The 17,526-nt window shown below is 43.4% G+C and overlaps 4 protein-coding genes across 8 annotated transcripts in view; 3 read left to right on the top strand and 1 right to left on the bottom strand.

Annotated features, from left to right (window-relative positions):
- Window positions 1-2,575, bottom strand: part of znf142 (zinc finger protein 142) — an 8,088-nt gene extending 5,513 nt beyond the window's left edge. For 2 of the 3 annotated variants that reach the window (XR_533220.1, XM_008404221.1), the window contains exons 1-4: window positions 2,370-2,575; window positions 1,463-1,573; window positions 1,324-1,398; window positions 378-1,193 (exon numbers count right to left, since the gene is read on the bottom strand). Coding sequence is in view for 2 of the 3 variants with exons in the window: in XM_008404221.1 (XP_008402443.1) it covers window positions 378-1,193; window positions 1,324-1,398; window positions 1,463-1,571 (1,000 nt within the window). In the remaining variant the exon portion in view is untranslated. The remainder of the gene's footprint in view (window positions 1-377; window positions 1,194-1,323; window positions 1,399-1,462; window positions 1,574-2,369) is intronic. The other variant, XM_017302467.1, reaches the window with a different exon arrangement.
- A 145-nt stretch (window positions 2,576-2,720) lies between these two features.
- On the top strand, window positions 2,721-8,495 carry bcs1l (BC1 (ubiquinol-cytochrome c reductase) synthesis-like). Its single transcript, XM_008404222.2, has 7 exons — window positions 2,721-3,823; window positions 4,438-4,577; window positions 5,104-5,298; window positions 5,381-5,444; window positions 5,516-5,688; window positions 5,766-5,883; window positions 7,137-8,495. The coding sequence occupies exons 1-7, from the start codon at window positions 3,504-3,506 to the stop codon at window positions 7,387-7,389; spliced, it is 1,263 nt and encodes a 420-aa protein (XP_008402444.1). The 5' UTR covers window positions 2,721-3,503; the 3' UTR covers window positions 7,390-8,495.
- A 223-nt stretch (window positions 8,496-8,718) lies between these two features.
- On the top strand, window positions 8,719-16,221 carry LOC103461863 (cytochrome P450 27C1-like). Of its 2 annotated transcripts, none has more exons than XM_008404227.2 (9): window positions 8,719-9,084; window positions 9,372-9,553; window positions 10,731-10,930; window positions 11,014-11,211; window positions 11,755-11,918; window positions 12,059-12,225; window positions 12,318-12,399; window positions 12,837-13,037; window positions 16,137-16,221. In XM_008404227.2, the coding sequence occupies exons 1-9, from the start codon at window positions 8,734-8,736 to the stop codon at window positions 16,149-16,151; spliced, it is 1,560 nt and encodes a 519-aa protein (XP_008402449.2). In that variant the 5' UTR covers window positions 8,719-8,733; the 3' UTR covers window positions 16,152-16,221. The 2 variants fall into 2 exon arrangements, with proteins under 2 accessions (XP_008402449.2, XP_008402448.2); XM_008404226.2 differs by lacking the exon at window positions 16,137-16,221 and adding an exon at window positions 13,424-14,713.
- Window positions 16,196-17,526, top strand: part of LOC103461862 (sterol 26-hydroxylase, mitochondrial-like) — a 12,097-nt gene continuing 10,766 nt past the window's right edge. For both annotated transcript variants that reach the window (XM_008404224.2, XM_008404225.2), the window contains exon 1: window positions 16,196-16,441. In XM_008404224.2, the coding sequence (XP_008402446.1) occupies window positions 16,220-16,441 (222 nt within the window). In that variant the 5' untranslated portion in view covers window positions 16,196-16,219. The remainder of the gene's footprint in view (window positions 16,442-17,526) is intronic.

Genomic DNA, 17,526 nt, shown 5'->3' with positions numbered 1-17,526 from the left:
CTTCAAACTAAATATTTAAATATTTAGCTTCAAACTAAATATTTAGCTTCAAACTAAATATTTAAATATTTAGCTTCAAACTAAATATTTAGCTTAAAGCTAAATATTTAAATATTTAGCTTCAAACTAAATACTTATCTTGCTCATGAAATTTTTTTTCAGAGCTGAGTATTTAGTTTAGAAATAAATTTCAGCTGCAAAGTAAATATTTATTTATCAAGCTAAATGTTTAGCTCAAAGCTAAGTCTTTAATTTGAAGCTAAATATTTAGTTTCAAACTGATATTTCTGGGTGGATGAGCAACACGGGGGACTCATCAGTTTTCTTCTTTCTGAACAACTCGGATCGTCTCAGCTGGTTTCCGGCTGCAGCCTCACCGCTGTGCACCAGGACGTGTCGCTTCAGGCCACGTTTATGCGCCGTGACGTAGCTGCACTGGGAGCAGCGGTGGATCTTCTCGTTGGCGTGCAGACGCGCAACGTGTTGCTCGTACTCCACGGGGTTAAAGGTCACAAAGGGGCAAAAGTCACAACAGAGCTTCTGCAGGCCGGTGTGGCCGAGGCGCCGGTGCTGCAGGAAGACGTTCTTATTGGAGCAGCAGAAGCTGCAGTCTGAGCAGCGGTAGGCCAGGTGGGTCCGGTAGTGATCCTCCATGTCTGCGTCGCATTTGAAGACGGCGCTGCAGGCGTGGTGACGACACGCCGCCGCCCTGACCCCGTGCTCCTCAGCGGCGTGTCTGAGCAGGTCTTTGCTCTGGGAGCTCTGGAAGGAGCAGCCGTCCTGGAAGCAGGCCACCGGCGCCCCGTCCCTCCGGATGTTGTGTGTCTTCATGTGGGCCTTCAGGGTCCGGCTGTGGAGGAAGCTTTGACTGCAGGCGGGACAGAGGAAGCTCTGGCTGCTGTCGGCCTCCTCTGGATGCCTGCTGGCCACATGGCGCCGGACGGCATTTCTCTCCACGGCTGAATAATCACACAGGTGGCAGCGGTGGGCCTTCTCGCCGGCCTCCCGCAGGCGGTGTATGCGCAGCTTGCTCTGGCTGGTGAAGAAACGGTCGCAGGTTTGGCACTGGAGGTTCGGGTCGGGGAAATGCAGCCGAAGGTGCTCCTGCAGGTGGGAGCGCATCTTGAAGCAGCGCCGACATTTGGGGCAGGCGTGGGTACGATACACGTCCTCCGACCCCTCAGAAAGGAACGCTGGAGGACAAGAACAAATCCGCTTCAACAAACAACCCCAACTCCTCAGGAAGCACGTGGCGACTGTGGGGAGAAACGACTCCTTTAAATGCAGCAGAACCAGGCTCAGCATGAGTGACCTGGGGTTTACCTGCAGGTGGCGCTGAAGTGTCGGGGCTGTTTTTCTGCACCGCTTGTTTCCCTGCTGGTGACCGGCTCCGGCTCCCTACAGAGACGCAACGTTTTCAGGATGAAGAAGAAGAACCGGCCTCTGCTGTTCTGGTGTTTACCTGGACCGGTCCGGACCGGCAGCTTTGGACAGCGGTGGGAGACGGACGTGGACGTGTCCGAGACGTTCTGTCCACATTTATCACAGACATGCTGCACCGCCTCCATCATGCCTGAAAAACACAACAAGCTTCAACAAATTCTGATTTCCTTACAATTGAAATTAATAACCTAAATTTGGAAAAATATCTTTGAATCTTTTTGAAAATGAATCTTTTTAAACATTTTTTAAATTATTTTCAGTACATCCCCTGATGTTTTGTTTACTTCAGCCTTTTATCATTGACAGAGAAATGTTATGCTCTTTTTAACCACGTTATCAGAAGAAAACTGGAAATTTGCCTCGGAGCAGAGACTCAAGAAGAGTAGGGATTCAAAAAATAAAATAAAAAATAATAGACAAAAGGAAGGAAAGGGCCGATCATCAGTAAAGGGCCGATCATCAGKAAAGGGCCGATCATCAGGAAAGGGCCGATCATCAGKAAAGGGCCGATCATCAGTAAAGGGCCGATCATCAGTAAAGCAAGGTGGAGGCTGTGTCATGGTTTGGTCACACATTTTCAGCCAGCAGTGTGGGGTTTCTAGGAAACAGCTGAAATTTGAGCATGAAAGGAATCCCAAACTGTCATGAACTTCCAAAATAAAGCCGTGTCTCATTGATCCATATGAAGTTTTCTGGTTGCATGTTTGAACAAATTCCTGCTTTTTTTTCTCCAGTTTTCCCTCTGGAATATAAAAAATGAAGGTCAAACCAAGACTTTTGCACAGTTCTACATCACTATGAGTTACAAGCCGCTGGTAAAGAGGCAGCAGATCTGTGTCACGGTAACAGAGCTGCTGCAACAACAGGTAATAAACAGATTTATAGTCAAATAAGTCGGAAGCCAGACCTCCTGCCTGAGCTCTCACCCTCACTGTCCGCCTGACAAACAAAAGATCAACATTCAGGTTTCGGTTCTCGTCGCCTCCTCTCGTTTCTGGACTCGTTAAAATCCCTGATTACACGCAGACTGACCTGCTGCGAGCCTTTATTTACTCATTAATGTTGAGAGAACGGAAAAGACCGACCGTTATCGCTAGCTTAGCCTCGGTTAGCTAACTGCTAATCAGGCGGTGCTGAAGTTAGCTTCCGATTTGTCACTTCAGTAACGTTAAATATAAAAATAATATATGATATAAAAATCTTTTTTTTAAATTTATTTTAAGCCTAAAAAATTATAATTAATTTGGTGTTCTTAGATTTCACCACAAAACAGGCTAAGATTACATACTACGTATTTGATTATTACATAAACGTAAATTAATTTGTTTTGCAATCTGAAAGTAGGTTCAGTTCTAACTTCCTCCTGACATGAGTAACTAAAGGTTCCCTACAGATAAGTATAATAAGTTAACGTTTGTGGGTATGACTGGGTGAAATTGATTTTAATGTATTTATTTACTTAATATAATTTCAGCCTATTTAACCTTTATTCATTTACACTGATTACTTTTTATTAATCAAATAATATAGTGGTATTTGAGTGGGAATAAAAATAGGTATTTTGCGTGAGATTTTCTTTTTGTGTTTTCTTAGTAAGTAGACATTCTGCAAAGATTAGAATAATAATGTTCTGAATAATCTGCAACCAGGTTCAGTCCAGTCAAAAAGTGTTTAAAAAGTTTAGTTAAAGTGGCGTAAAAACTTAAAATAAGAAGTGAAATTTATCTTTGTTATTTTCACAAATGGAATAAAAGTTTGACAAATAACAAGGAATCGTTAAATAATCCACGTGTTGTACTAGAAATTGAAGATAATCCCGATTACATACAAAGGCGTAATAATCATTTAATGAAGCTTCGAATCGGAAGCTAACTTCAGTGACGATTATCTGAACACCAGAACATACAATGATGGGTATTGGTGGACAGTCGGAATGTTTTTCCGGTAACACAGGAAGTGTAGTAAAGGTCGCTGCATCACATGGATCCTTCGGGCTGCCGTGGATTTTACATCAATTGAGTTAAAACTCTGGTTCTAGGAGGGGACGCGGGACCAGCATCATGCCGCTGTCGGACTTCCTGGACGGCCTGAAGGACAACCCGTACTTCGGTGCTGGGTTCGGACTGGTCGGGGTCGGGACAGCGCTGGCCGTGGCCAGAAAGGGAGCCCAGGTGGGCATGGTGTTTTTCCGAAGGAACTACATGATCACCCTGGAGGTTCCCAGCAGGGACAAGAGCTACCACTGGCTGCTGAGCTGGATCACCAAGCACGCCACGCACACGCAGCACCTCAGCGTGGAAACCTCCTACATGGCACACGAGAGCGGACGGGTCCACACGCAGTTCGACTTCCACCCGAGTCCAGGGAACCACATCATCTGGTGAGGAAAACCTCCAGCTCCGTTCAGTTAAACTTTGTTGCGCATCTAAACTGGTTTTTACGGCTGCTTGCTGCCTTCAAGTACACCTCGTTAATTTAATCATTGTAAATCGTCGCATCATTTTAGAGACTTCGCAGCTATCTTGTTCATATAGTATGTTGATGTGTACTAATTGTAGTAAAATCTATTAATTCAAATAGCTATTTAAGTATATTATCTACAATATATTATTTATAAAAATTTTTATACAGTGTCCTTGAACGCAAGCGCGACCGTAAGAACAACTATAGAAGCGCAACGATTTTGAAAGGTATGTTTCTGAATTGTTGCTCGTGTAACCGCAATGTTTTAATATGCGGTCACACAAAATTTATTGACACCCGTGTAGTTAAATAATTTTGACCTTGTTTTGTATAACTTTATTTCTTTTTAGCAAGAAACATTCCGTATGGTCCAGAGACAACGGATGAAAAATAGGGTTTTGACCAATTCTGGCCCATTTACAAAAATGTTAATGACTGTGCAAATAAATGAATACATTTCAAATAAGCACACACGCACAATCAGTATTTGATATAAAGAAGTCAGCTGGATGTGGTCCACCTGGTGTCCAGGTACGGCAGGAAGTGGATCCGGGTGGAGCGGACCAGGGAGAAGCAGATGCTGAATCTGCAGACCGGGACTCCGTGGGAGTCCATCACCTTCACCGCTCTGGGCAGAGACCGGCAGATCTTCTTCAACATCCTGCAGGAAGGTACACAGGAAAACCCTGAGCCTTTAATTAGGCCTGTTGAAAATGATTATTTTAGTAATCTAACAGTTATTCTGATGATTAATTGAATACAAATCTAATTAATCACTTTCAGAAAAAAAACTAAAAACAAAAATGAACAAAAAAAAACAAACAAGAGAAATCATATTGTATATACAGCATTAAAGTTCAAATGTTTTGACACTTTTTTTTCATTTTATAAAACATAACGTTGTATAAAACAAATTTAGCTCTTTCTTCCTCCGTATAAGTTAGGAATGGTTTTAAAGAAGCAACATTTGTGTATGTGACGTTTGGCTAACAGAAAGTTATTTATGTCGTAGTCGATGTTTTGGTCATTAATAAAAACACAGAATTTAACTTCCTGTTTCCTTTAAATGAGCTCAGATCCAGTCAAAAGGATCCGAACCTTCGACTCATGAAGAAATTATTCGGATAAATTTAGTTTCTTAGCTTTTACTTTGGAGGCGCCAGTCAGAGCTGAATGTGTTGTGATGGTGTGGTGCAGCGCGGGAGCTGGCGCTGAAGCAGGAGGAGGGACGGACCGTCATGTACACGGCCATGGGCGGTGAGTGGAGGCCCTTCGGGTTTCCACGGCGACGCCGGCCCCTCAGCTCCGTGGTGCTGGAGGCCGGCGTGGCCGAGCGCTTGGTGGACGACGTGAAGGATTTCATCGGGAACCCGCGCTGGTACACGGACAGAGGTGAAGGACCGGTTCTGGCGTCGGGCGGTGTCGACCCGTCCAGGTCGGGTTGCCGGTTCTGATCCCGTCTGTGTGTGTTCAGGGATTCCCTACAGAAGAGGGTACCTGCTGTTCGGGCCCCCAGGATGCGGGAAGAGCAGCTTCATGTGAGTCATCCTGCTGCGGCGTGTCGGTCTGAGCGTTCCCGTGGTTCTGACCCGGTCCGGTTCTGTTGCAGCACGGCGCTGGCCGGCGAGTTGGGCTACAGCATCTGCCTGATGAGCCTGAGCGACCGGACGCTGTCGGACGACCGGCTCAACCACCTGTTGAGCGTGGCGCCGCAGCAGAGCATCATCCTGCTGGAGGACGTGGACGCCGCCTTCGTCAGCCGGGAGCTGCTGCCCACCGAGAGTGAGAGCCGAGCAGAACCGGCCGACCCGACCAGAACCAGAACCGGAACGCTGACCGGTTCTCCTCCTCTCTTCCAGACCCGCTGGCCTACCAGGGAATGGGCCGCCTGACCTTCAGCGGCCTGCTGAACTCGCTGGACGGAGTCGCTTCGTCTGAGGCCAGAATCGTCTTCATGACCACCAACTTCATCGACAGGTGCAATATTGATTATTGATCAATGATTATTGATTCAAAACAGTCTTGAGTCAAAGGAAATGTTTCCCATTGCTCAATGTTTAAAAAATCTCTTTCCTAAAAAGTCTTGTTGACCTTTGACCCACAGTTAAAATTTCCACTTTTTACTCCTCAGGTCCAAAACAATCCATTTGATAATTTGTGAATAAAATTTTTTATTTCAATTTTTACCACAAAAACTGCATCAGACCTCAACAAACAATTACAGTAAAATCTTTTATTTTCTGTTTATATATATATATACATATAAATATATGTTTTTTTAAATTATTATCAAAAGATTCAGCTGCAAATGAGAGAAAATGCAATGAGTTTATTACAGATCTGATTGATTTTATGCATTTATTTTTTCAAATACTTTTTAACCTTAATTATTTAATATAAAGGATGTTACTTGTAGCTTCACATTTTATTCTTTTCCAATCTGTCATTTAATTTAAATAATGTAGTTTAATGTAAATCTTTCTTTCTTGTGGTCCTGATCAGTTACAATAAAGCGTTTCATGGTTTTATCTCCTCCTACGGCGGCTCAGATGGATCAAAAGTGCTAAAGCTACAACGCAACAACAAAAACACGAAACAAAGTTATGACAGAACAACCAAAAGCTACAAAACCAAAAACCACAACAGACGTAAACAAATAGGAATAAATCTGCCAGCAGCTTTCGTTGTTGCCTTTGCTTCCATTGACCCTTCTGGGCCACCGTCCTCCCCGATACTTCGGCAATTTCAAGAAATTCTGACTTGTAAGAGCCATTTTAACCTGTTTGTTTTGGTCTGTTTTGCATAATGTGTGTGTGAGTGATGCATTCAGGAACACCAGGAGAAAAATAGACTCCAGATTACACAGACATTGCTATAAAATATATATAATTGATCGTCACAATGTTATTTTATGCATCACCTGTGACATAAAAACACTTCAGATGTGTGAGATATTCTATTGCCACAATTTTGTAATTGTAATTTTAAGGAAATATTTGTACTTTTAAAAATAAAAATATCACCAGCATAACGGGAACTCACTTCAGTTTGACTTTAAATCCGAAGAAACTCGGATTTAAATTTTTATACTTTTAATCCATAGATGTGCATCTAAAAGTTTTCTCAGAACCTTTTGGAAGTTCTTCATGTTCTGGTTGTTATAACTTAGCCAACAGGCTCTGCCTACAGCCTGCTGCTATCTTTGCTAACCGCCTCTCTTGCTCTCCCAGGTTGGACCCGGCGCTGGTCCGGCCCGGCCGGGTCGACCTGAAGCAGTACATCGGTCACTGCACCGCCTGGCAGCTGGGCCAGATGTTCCGGCGGTTCTACCCGGACCAGCCGCCGTCGGAAGGAGATCGCTTCGCTAAGCTAGCGTTAGCCGCGCACACGGAGATCAGCGCCGCTCAGGTCCAAGGACACTTCCTGCTGCACAAAATGGATCCAGCAGGATCCATAGACAATGTGGCCCAAATACGAGGATGATGGATCGGAACCGGACAGAATAAAGACTTTATTTAACAGGAAGCCTCTAGTTTATTGTTTATTAAGAGCAACAATAAACCAGAGTTGGTTAGATATACAGTTTGTTTTATGTGATAATATTTCTTTGTAAAAAGCTGCCTGTTTCCTGACCCAAAGTTTCTAAATATTGGAGTAAAAAAGATCATTTTTGGTTATCTGGGAATGTTTAATTCCACCTGCAGTTGTCTCATGAAATATTTTGAAAAAAGTGACATATTTTAAGATGTTTTGCTGCAGATTCTATGCTGAAATCTTTCTTTAAATGCAAACAAAATGAATCAAAATGAAAAACAGCCAGTTACTTGAACGTTCAGTGGTTCAAAAACATTATAATGAGATTGGACCACTTTGTAATTTAAACTTTCCTAAGGAGAAAGTTCATATTTCGACAGTCAGCTGAATGTGCAGTGGCAGCTGCTCCCAGATTTTGCCAAACATAACAATGAAATGCATATAAATTGTACTATATGCGACAGTTTTCTCTACCTAAATGTAATCTGTATTATTTACACAACATTTCCACCAACTAGCTCTTCAGCAGTGAATTTAGCGAAGCTATGAAGCTAAATATCCTAAATAAATGTCTTGTTACTGGGGAAATTGATCACATTTGGCCAATCAGCATCGCTGACCGTAATGTTCGCTCTGCCGTAAACGCAGGAAAGTCTGGTTGCCATGGTGATGAATTGATAATGGCGGCGGATAGATGAGGAGAAGTTCAGACTAAATTCTCCATCTTGAATCGGAACAGTTGATTTTCAAGATGGCCGCTAAACTACTGGTTCTGTTTTTTGCGTGTTATTAGTTTCAGCTTCCATGTTGCTGTTTACTGTCTGTTGGATCTGCAGCTACATGCTAACGCCGTTAGCCTAACGGTTAACTCACTTCCTCCTGCTTTCTTATTGCTCATTGGTTAATATTCATAGCTTAGGTTTTATGGATAAAATGGCTTGTTTTCAGAAAATCAGCATTTTTAAAAGTGAACCACATTTGAAAGCTTATTTTGAAAAGTCATACTTCTGATAAAAAAGTAGTAATTTTGAAATGAAAGTCCGAATTGTGTAAAATAAATAAATAAATTCTTAAGAAAAAAAATGTCATTCTGTGAAAAGGTTTTTTTTTGCCATTGGCCCTAATCCTCTGTATTTCCACAAGTTTTGTTATGATAAAGTCAGAAAAAAATCAGAATTTTATGAATGAAAAAAAAAATCAGAATTCTGAGATTAAAATGATAATTTGAAAAAAAAAAATCATTTTTTTCTCATTATACTCTCCCACATCTCCTTAATCTTTGCTGTGTGCGTAATGACGCCCCCTGCAGGTCTGGAGCCGCAGGCTGCAGCCCTCTGCCTGAGCTCTGGTTCTCCCTGTCAACGGGTCGGTTCCGGTTCAGCGGTGAACTGGACTGAAGCGAGCGGCTCTGCTCCTCCCACTGCGTGTTCACACAGAGCAGTAATGGCTGCCTGGTTGTCACGCAGCGCTACCTGTGGGATCTGCAGCCCGCGGCGGCCGCTCTGCGGCGGTGCGCTGCGGTGGAGCTCCTCTGCCCTGCAGGAGAAGCTGCGGTCGGTGCAGGACCTGCCGCAGGTCAGCACCCTGGAGATGCTGTACCGGGTTCTGGTCCAGGGCTACTTCTCCTCTCTGCACATGCTGCAGGTCCGTCAGAACAGAGCTCTGGGTTAAATGTCCAGCTGTCAGTTACAACCCATCGTGCTTTCTGATTAATCTCTATTTTCTGGTGTAACTGACCAACTTGCACCTTATTTATTTAGGTCTTGGTGTGTTAAACAGAAAACATGAGCTTTGATCTCAGATAAGAGCTGAACTTCAGGAAAACATGGCTGCAAATGTATATTTATTAATATTACTGCTGCAGCAATAGAGCAGCTCTGCTTTGTTATTGCGTGTTAATGCTGCATGTAACCATGTTGTGCTGTCTGAAGGTCTATGAGAAGCAGCTGTATGGACCCATTTACAAAAACGGACGCAACGCGGTGTCAGTGAGCAGCGCCGAGCTGCTGGAGGAGCTGGTCCGGAAGGACGACAGGTTTCCCACCAGAGGAGACATGGCTATGTGGACGGAGTACCGCGAGATGAGAGGCCTGGGCTACGGACCCCTCACAGAGTAAACACCGTTCACTTCCTGTTCCTTCCCCCGGTGGAACGCTGCAGACAGGCTGGTCTGTCATCAGTCAGCCTCCAGCATCAGTCCGATCTTGGCAGAACTGCTGGAGTTCATCTGAACTCGATGGTTTCCAATCAGAAACAAAACGGATTGTTTGTTGGGGCACCAAATTTTAACCACACAGCTGTTGATTAAGGGTACAGTCACACCTGATAGTCCAGTTTCAGGTTCGATTGGGGGCTAAAGTTCGAACATCTGAATCGTTTGAGGAACCTGTTTCCCTCCTCGCCTGTGGGGGCGCTGCACCAGGAACCACTGAACCAAAAACCTCTGAAGAAGACAACGAGAGCAACTTCCTTTTTCTAGAAATGTAAACAAAAATGGAGTGCCATCAAATTTTAGTGGTTGGAGGATTTCTCTTTTGTCGTTAAGGACCACGACTCATTTTCCCACTAACGCTAGGCTAGCACGTTTGTCTTGGTTGTATTTTCCCAGAATGCCCTGCATTGTAGTCCACTTCCTGTTTCTGGTCCGCTTGGTATTTACATATGCATTCACCAAAGAATAAAGCCTGCTGTAGAGATTGGAGCTTCATACACGGTGAACAGGGAATGGGCCTTAAGACGCAGCCCTGAGGTACCTCAGATATAAGTGGAAATGTTGCAGGTCCCAGGTGGAGGGACAGGCGGGCAGATCCAGATGACCTGTTTTACAGGAGAAAGGAGCGAGTCACAGGTTCCACCTGCTGCTGCACCGTCATGCGAATGGAGGGGAGCATTATGGGACCGTCAGTCCCATAATGTCCCGTTTCTGCCATTTAGCGGCACATTTATGTCACTGCTATTTCAAAACGGGGTCAAACCCTAAACTAAAATCACAATTGAACCAAACAAATGTGACCACGCAGAAACGGGTCACTAATGAGGAAAAACTGAGATTTAAAAACTATCAACTTGAAAAATACATTGGAAAAATGCTGAAATGGAGGCAATAGAGGTTTAAACTAAAACATAATGGAGGCTCGTAGAATATAAATAGCTACTGCAAAGGAACTGTTCAACAAAATGATTGAACCTAAGAAGTCTAAACTAACCTGATCGATCGATCCAGGAGGTCAGCTTCAAACCAAACATTTTCCTAAAAGCTCGTGAAACTTTTCTGATGTTTGTGCTGCCAGGGAAGGGGAGCGCTGGTACAAGCTGAGGGCGGTTCTCAACAAGCGGATGCTCCATCCCAGGGATTCGGCTCAGTACGACGGGGTGATCAACGCCGTGGTGACGGACTTCATCAAACGGATCAAACATCTGCGTCTCTGCAGCCCAACAGGCGACCTGGTTCCTGACATCGCCAACAAGTTGTACCTGTTTTCCCTGGAAGGTGTGCGCCATCAGTGTCCATAAGTATTGAGACTCTGAGAACAGATTCTATTTGTTTTTGATTATTTAGGTTTCCCCTCTCAGGTATTTCCTCCATACTGTTTGAGACGAGGCTCGGCTGTCTGAGCGAGGAGATTCCTGCCGGTACCCAGGAGTTCATCACCTCCATCTCTCAGATGTTTTCCAACGCCCTTCCTGTGGCCATCTTCCCAAAGTGGAGCCGCAGCCTGCTCCCTTACTGGCGGCGCTACATCGCTAGCTGGGACGGCATCTTCAGCTTTGGTGAGCTGCTGAAGCTTCACAGAAGGGAACCAGTGATAGATGCAAAAAGCCAAGTAGCTAGCAAGAGTATATTAGCAGCTAGTTAGCTTCAGCCACATAAGACTCCAGTCACAGATCGCAATGAATATTTCTGTGCCTGACAGAAAAGGCCCGAAAGGTTAACTGGCATTTTTTAATGAATTTGAGACATTTTAAGACGTTGTAACTTTTGGTTTTCCTTCAGGTTGGTGCTAATTCATCCACTGTAACCGACTTACTGCTTTCACTGTTCCACCTGCTGCTGCTAATTGTTCCACTTACCTCCATGTCTCTACTCTCACTGAAGACCACAACGTCATCGGCAAACATCACAACCCGTAGTCTCCTGTGATAGCTCTGCTTTTGTGTCTTTGATATAATCCCATCTCTAACTATATCGCCTGAAGCTCTGTGATCAAATGGAAGATATTGAAGAACTATGCTAAGCTGAGTGGGTGTTGGAGGCAACTGCAGCAAAATTAAACTGTCGGGTCGTCTCTATTTATTCGACTTCTGTTCTTTAAGGTAAAACTTTGATCGACAAGAAGATGGAGGACATCCAGCAGCGAGTGGACAACGACCAGGATGTGGAGAACGAATATCTGACGTACCTCCTGTCAAACTCCCAGCTGAGCACCAAAGATATCTACGCCAGCGTGACGGAGCTGCTGTTAGCCGGAGTGGACACGGTACGTGACTCATTCCTACGATAATAAAACCCAAACCCGTTTTTATTGCAGGGTTTGGTATTCTGACTCTAACTAGATTCACAATCCAGTTAGATTCTGGTTTATCTGCACAGTGATTTAAATGTGTCTTTGTCTCAAAGACCTCCAACACCTTGACCTGGACTTTGTACCAGCTGTCCAGGAACCCAGAAACCCAGGACAGACTTTATGAGGAGGTTTCCTCTCTGGTACCGGCGGACCGGRTCCCCTGCGCCGCAGAGGTCACTGCGATGCCGTTTTTACGAGCCGTGATCAAGGAAACTCTCAGGTCAGACAGCAAGGAGAGGCTTTGGTGTTTCTAACCAGAATCACTCTAATAACCACTCACCGTTAACAATCTGCTGAACTGATCTTCAACAGGATGTACCCTGTGGTTCCTATGAACGCACGGATCATAACAGAAAAACCCATTTCTGTTGGTGGATATCAGTTTCCAAAGAAAGTGGGTCTGATTCTTCTTTATAATCCAGTATCATATACTTTGCACATATTTGCTGTGAGCATCTGTAACGCCTTTACAATTGATGAGAAACATTATGATGAAAGGTTATTGGCTTCAGAAACAACTGACCTTTAACTTATAATTTAAATGTTTTAAGTCTCCTTTCCTGACCAGCTGGTTAGAATAAAAATAATCCACACGTGAATCTGCGGCGTCTTTTCGGGTTGGTTTCCCAGACAGAATGTTTACCAGGCTCAAATTTATGTAACCTTTTGTGACATCAGCAAGATGGCGTACAGATCAGTCTGTTTAATAAAATGGAGGCCTAACACTAGTATTTACTGTGGGTGTAAAGGTTTATGTTGGGCGGATGTCTTCTGGAAGGTTGAACTGGGCCGTGCTAACGTTCCTGAATCTTTTGACTCGTCTTTCTCCAGACTGGTTTCACGTTCTGCCACTACGCCATCAGTCATGATGAGAACACCTTCCCAGAACCGTACCGGTTCAAGCCGGAGCGGTGGCTCCGTGACGGCCGCCAGAGGCCCAACGCCTTCGGCTCCATCCCGTTTGGCTACGGCGTTCGAGGCTGCGTCGGTCGCAGGATCGCAGAACTCGAGATGTACTTGGTTCTGTTTCGGGTAGGTACAAAACCAAACACAACATCATGATAAAGAAGCGTTCACATCCACATTCAAACCAAACCAGAGTCCACTTCAACCGGACCCAGGCTGAGGAGGACCAGAGTCCGATTAGCATTTACCTGACTCTAAGCAATGCAGCCATTATTTGTATTTATTTATTTCAAAATGTAATTAAAGAAGTCAAATTCATAGATTTATTACACCCAGATTGAGACTTTGAAAGCGTTGGATTTCTGTATAAAAAAATCTGTGTATTAGTTTTATATAATTCGGTTTTCATTGTCTTGGAGACATAATCAGTAAAATAAATGCTTAAAGTTTATCTGTCAATGTGTTTTCTACAATATTCTAAATTATTATGTATTTTTGGCATTTTTTCTCAGCTTATTCGAGAGTTTGAAATCAAACCGAACCCCACTGCGGATGATCTAAAGATCGTCAGTCGGTCCGTTTTGGTGCCAAACAAGCAACTGGACCTGCACTTTGTGGAGCGACGATGAAGGAACACTTTGATTTAACAGTTTAGCTGAACGTCCCAAAAGTGCTGCTTCTGTTTTGCTTTCATGTGAAAACTTCTATTTAGCTAAAACTAAAGTTATTGACAGTTAGCCTTTAGCTAGTTAGCTAGAGGCTAACTGTCATTAGCCGACCATTCTATGTGCAATCACAGCAGGACCGTAGTTAGGTCTGGATGATGGAGTTAAACTTACATGCATTTCCACACTTTAATTATTAATGGGGAGAAAAACTACTGAAGCCCTTTCTGTATGCTAACGTCAAAGCTAGCTGCTGCTAACAGGCCAGGCCTTCCTCTTTCTGGAGAGTTTACAGTCACTGGTGTTGATGTGCAGAAACAATCTGGACGTTAACAAAACAGTTTTTTGTTTTGCTAAATTCTAATGTTTGTGGTTTAGTGTGTAATTTATATACGGGGTTTCTAAAATGTATATCATTAGGCCAAAATTGTCAAGTAAAATGCTAGGAGAAATATTTTGTAATGTATTTTGTAAACCAGTATAAAAAATGATTATTATGTACTGGTTCAACTAACTATAAGCTAAACAGACAATATTTTAATTTAACAAATAGTCTTTTCTATTGTTGTTGGAAAGCATTTAAATAATTGTAGATTGAAAACTTAAATAGTTTGCCTTATTAAAAAGACATTTGGGTTATTAATCCTTTTGAATTGGTTAGAAAAAACAGTAGAAAATAGAAAACAGATCTGGATGAACGAAGTCTGAGTTTGACGGATTCACTGGATTCATGTGGTTCTATAATATAAAGAGAATACAAAGTGTGGCTATTAAAAGATGAATACTTTATTCATCCACTGTAAAAATATTTAAATTAGTTGGAAATCATTTTTATTGACATGATAATTAGAAATAAAAGGCAGTAGGGTCAGATTAGCGTCATTCTTGCTTTATACTCTGGGTTATTTCTGTTTTTGTCTGTAAATGTGATTGTAGGTTTAAATATCTGATCATGTTTGTTATAAACACGAATTATGTTCAATTAATTTGCATTTTATAACGTAATTAGTAATATAATGTTTTTACTGATGTGGTATAATCTACATTTGTCTTCAGTTTTATTTTTCTTGTTACACAAATTTAAGAGATAATTTTCATCTTCCACAGATTTTATAAATGTAAAATAATTAAATTATAGCATATTTATCTAAAAATATGAGTTTCCTCTTTTCTGATCCGTCCGTCCGTCCGTCCGTCCGTCCGTCCGTCCATCCATCCATCCATCCATCCATCCATCCATCCATCCATCCATCGTTGGATACTCTCCTGCTGCTGTTGCCTGTTGGGAGCTGATAGACGGAGGAGTAACGACTCTTTCTCAATCCAGAACTTTGTGGAATGAAGCATCATAATCTGCATGAGAAGATTAACTTTAGCTTCATAAAAATCGTTAAAAATTTTCAGAACCTGGTCAGGAAAAAGTCAGAAATCAAACGTCCTGTTTGATACGTCAGCCGGTCCAGAACTTCAGTTGCTGCGTTTCCATTACAAAACTGTAAATATTCTGCTGGTGGTTCAACTGCAGTTTTTCCACTAAATAAGAAACACAAGTAAAATCACAGATGAATAAGTTTGTTCATGCAGTGAGTCATTAAAAACGTGCTCCGCCATCATCCGATGGCTTCCTGTCGTTTTCTTCTTCGTGGATTGAGACACGTTGTGAAAAAAGTGTTTTCGTTGCAGTTTTTCCGAATTAAGCCAAACAGTTATATGGTGAATGAAAACGTAGCTGGTGACTTCTACATCGAGACGAACTGGGTAACCAGATCATCAGCTCATGTTAAATTGCTCAGAGCTTTGTGCCTCTGGTAAGGCACAGACCTCCAGCGGATGGGAAAGTTTGCATTGTCAGAACTTATTTGGCCAAAGTCTTTCCATCTCCCTTTACTGCATTAAATCTTTTTCAGAAAACCTAAAACCACCAAAAAACTAACGTAAAATCCTTTTTGTGAAACTGAGGAAGTTATTTGATTTTGGACGTTTCCATCAATTATTTCTAATGCAACACTTTAAAGCGTAGATTAAAAAACGTTGATGGAAACACGGCTAGTGCACACCTGTGAAGGTCAACCATCAGGTCACCCTGAGCCTAATGAGGGAAATGACCAACAGGTGTGCAGGCGGCAACAGACCCACACACACACACACACACACACACACACAGAGATCCTCTGAGCAGGAAGATGACTCACTCACACTGCAGGACTGAGAAACGTAGTCAGTTCCTTGAAGATGTTTCTCTGAGACATTTCAGTTTGGTATTCAGCGTAAGGGCTCCAGAGTTCAGGAAAGTTCAGATTCTCTAAACAGTCGGACGTTTTGCTGTCAGCAGCTGGCGTTTATGTTCAGCCCCAGAGGTTGTGTAATCCAGAGCGAGGAGGGTTCACATGCTGGGCTGTTCCCTTAAAAGGCAAACCAAACTTCATTGTTAGGAGCAGATCGGCTTATTAAGACGTTTCACAACAACTCCGTCCGGACAGATTACACAACTCAAAAGGCTTTAAACCAGAGAAAACTGGACATTTCCTCAGACTCCTTCCTTTGTGGTTTGTATCTTCAGATCTGGACGGGTTAAATCGGCTCCTCCCTGCAGCAGCAGCTTGGATGTAACAGGATCCGCGTGTTTTCCACTCGCCTCCTGCCATGGCTGCGTGGCTGTTGAGCAGAGCGCTGTCAGGGAGAAGCGGCGGTCTGCTGCCATGGAGCCAGGTCTGCTGCCGGGAGCGGTGCCGGACCGCTCCCTCCGTCCTGCCCGCCCTGCAGGTCAAGCCTCGGGCCGCCTCGGACCTGCCCCGGGTCAGCGTCCCAGAGATGCTCTACAGGATGCTGGTCCAGGGCTACTACAACCGTCTGCATGAGCTGCAGGTACCTGACCGCTCTGCAGCTTTCTCACCTACAGCCAAAGCCTGAAGCGCCTCCACATCCTGGTGCTAACAAATCTAACGCCGGCAGCACGGTTCTGTTGGCGTTGGGTATGTTGAATGACCAAAACAAAGGCAGGTTTTGATCATGCATTTGCTTTTCATGACCAAAGCTAATGCTGCTCAGGTAGCATTACCTTTGTTTCTATTGGAGACGCACTGATCAGATCGCTAAAGACGTCACTACTGGATGTTCGGACAAACGAAGCAAACAGAACAGCGATATCTGAAGAGCGCGTAACGTTGCTGGAGATTTGTTTCCATATTCCTGGATGCAGAATCTCAGTGTGGAGAAACCTAAACAATGGTTGAAATGCAGAAGCCTCAAAGTGAGCAGAGAGAAAAGCAGCGATGGCTGAAAGGCTTAAAAATCTGTGCTTAACGAGTTCCCGCTGAGTAATAAAATCTAAAAATATTCACTCCTCAATGCTTCGCGGTTCATTTTTCCAATTGAATATCAGTTTGTAAAAACCTGTGAATCGATTAGATTCACTGTCGCTACATCAGCTCTGTGTCAAATGAAACGATTCTGCAGCTGGAGTTTATTTGCAGTCGGCAAAAAACGATTGGTGGGAATAAAACTGTGCATATTAATCACCTAAGTTAGCTTAGCGCTTGTCCGAAGCTAAAATGGCCGCCAAAGCGCTGATCTAAATGTAGTAGTTTTACGTCATTTGTGAAAGACCCTGGTATAGAAAATAATTCTAGATATCTGTGACGATCTTTCTGATCCACAAGGGCATTTCTATTGAGTCTAATTCTATGCGTTATTTACAGGGGCGGATCTAGAAAAATATTTATGGGGTGGCAAGAGGGTGGCAGGGACTTTTTCGTATATATATATATATATATAAAAAAAAAAAAAAAAAAAATTCCCTTCTCACCCTCCGCGGGGGGTCTGTTTCATCCTCTGAGCTCGGGTCCTCTACCAGAGGCCTGGGAGCTTGAGGGTTCTGCGCAGTATCTTGGCTGTGCCTAGAACTGCACATTTCTGGACTGAGATGTCTGATGTTGTTCCTGGGATCTGTT

This window comes from Poecilia reticulata, linkage group LG2 (assembly GCF_000633615.1).
Source record: "Poecilia reticulata strain Guanapo linkage group LG2, Guppy_female_1.0+MT, whole genome shotgun sequence".
NCBI lineage: Eukaryota > Metazoa > Chordata > Actinopteri > Cyprinodontiformes > Poeciliidae > Poecilia > Poecilia reticulata.
This window is presented reverse-complemented; position numbering and strand designations above follow the sequence as displayed.

Excerpts from the sequence above, each read along its gene's own strand:
- bcs1l (XM_008404222.2), top strand. The coding sequence starts at position 3,504 with ATGCCGCTGTCGGACTTCCTGGACGGCCTGAAGGACAACCCGTACTTC. Across the intron at positions 3,824-4,437 it reads CCAGGGAACCACATCATCTG|GTACGGCAGGAAGTGGATCC; the intron begins GTGAGGAAAACC and ends CCTGGTGTCCAG. Across the intron at positions 4,578-5,103 it reads CTTCAACATCCTGCAGGAAG|CGCGGGAGCTGGCGCTGAAG; the intron begins GTACACAGGAAA and ends GGTGTGGTGCAG.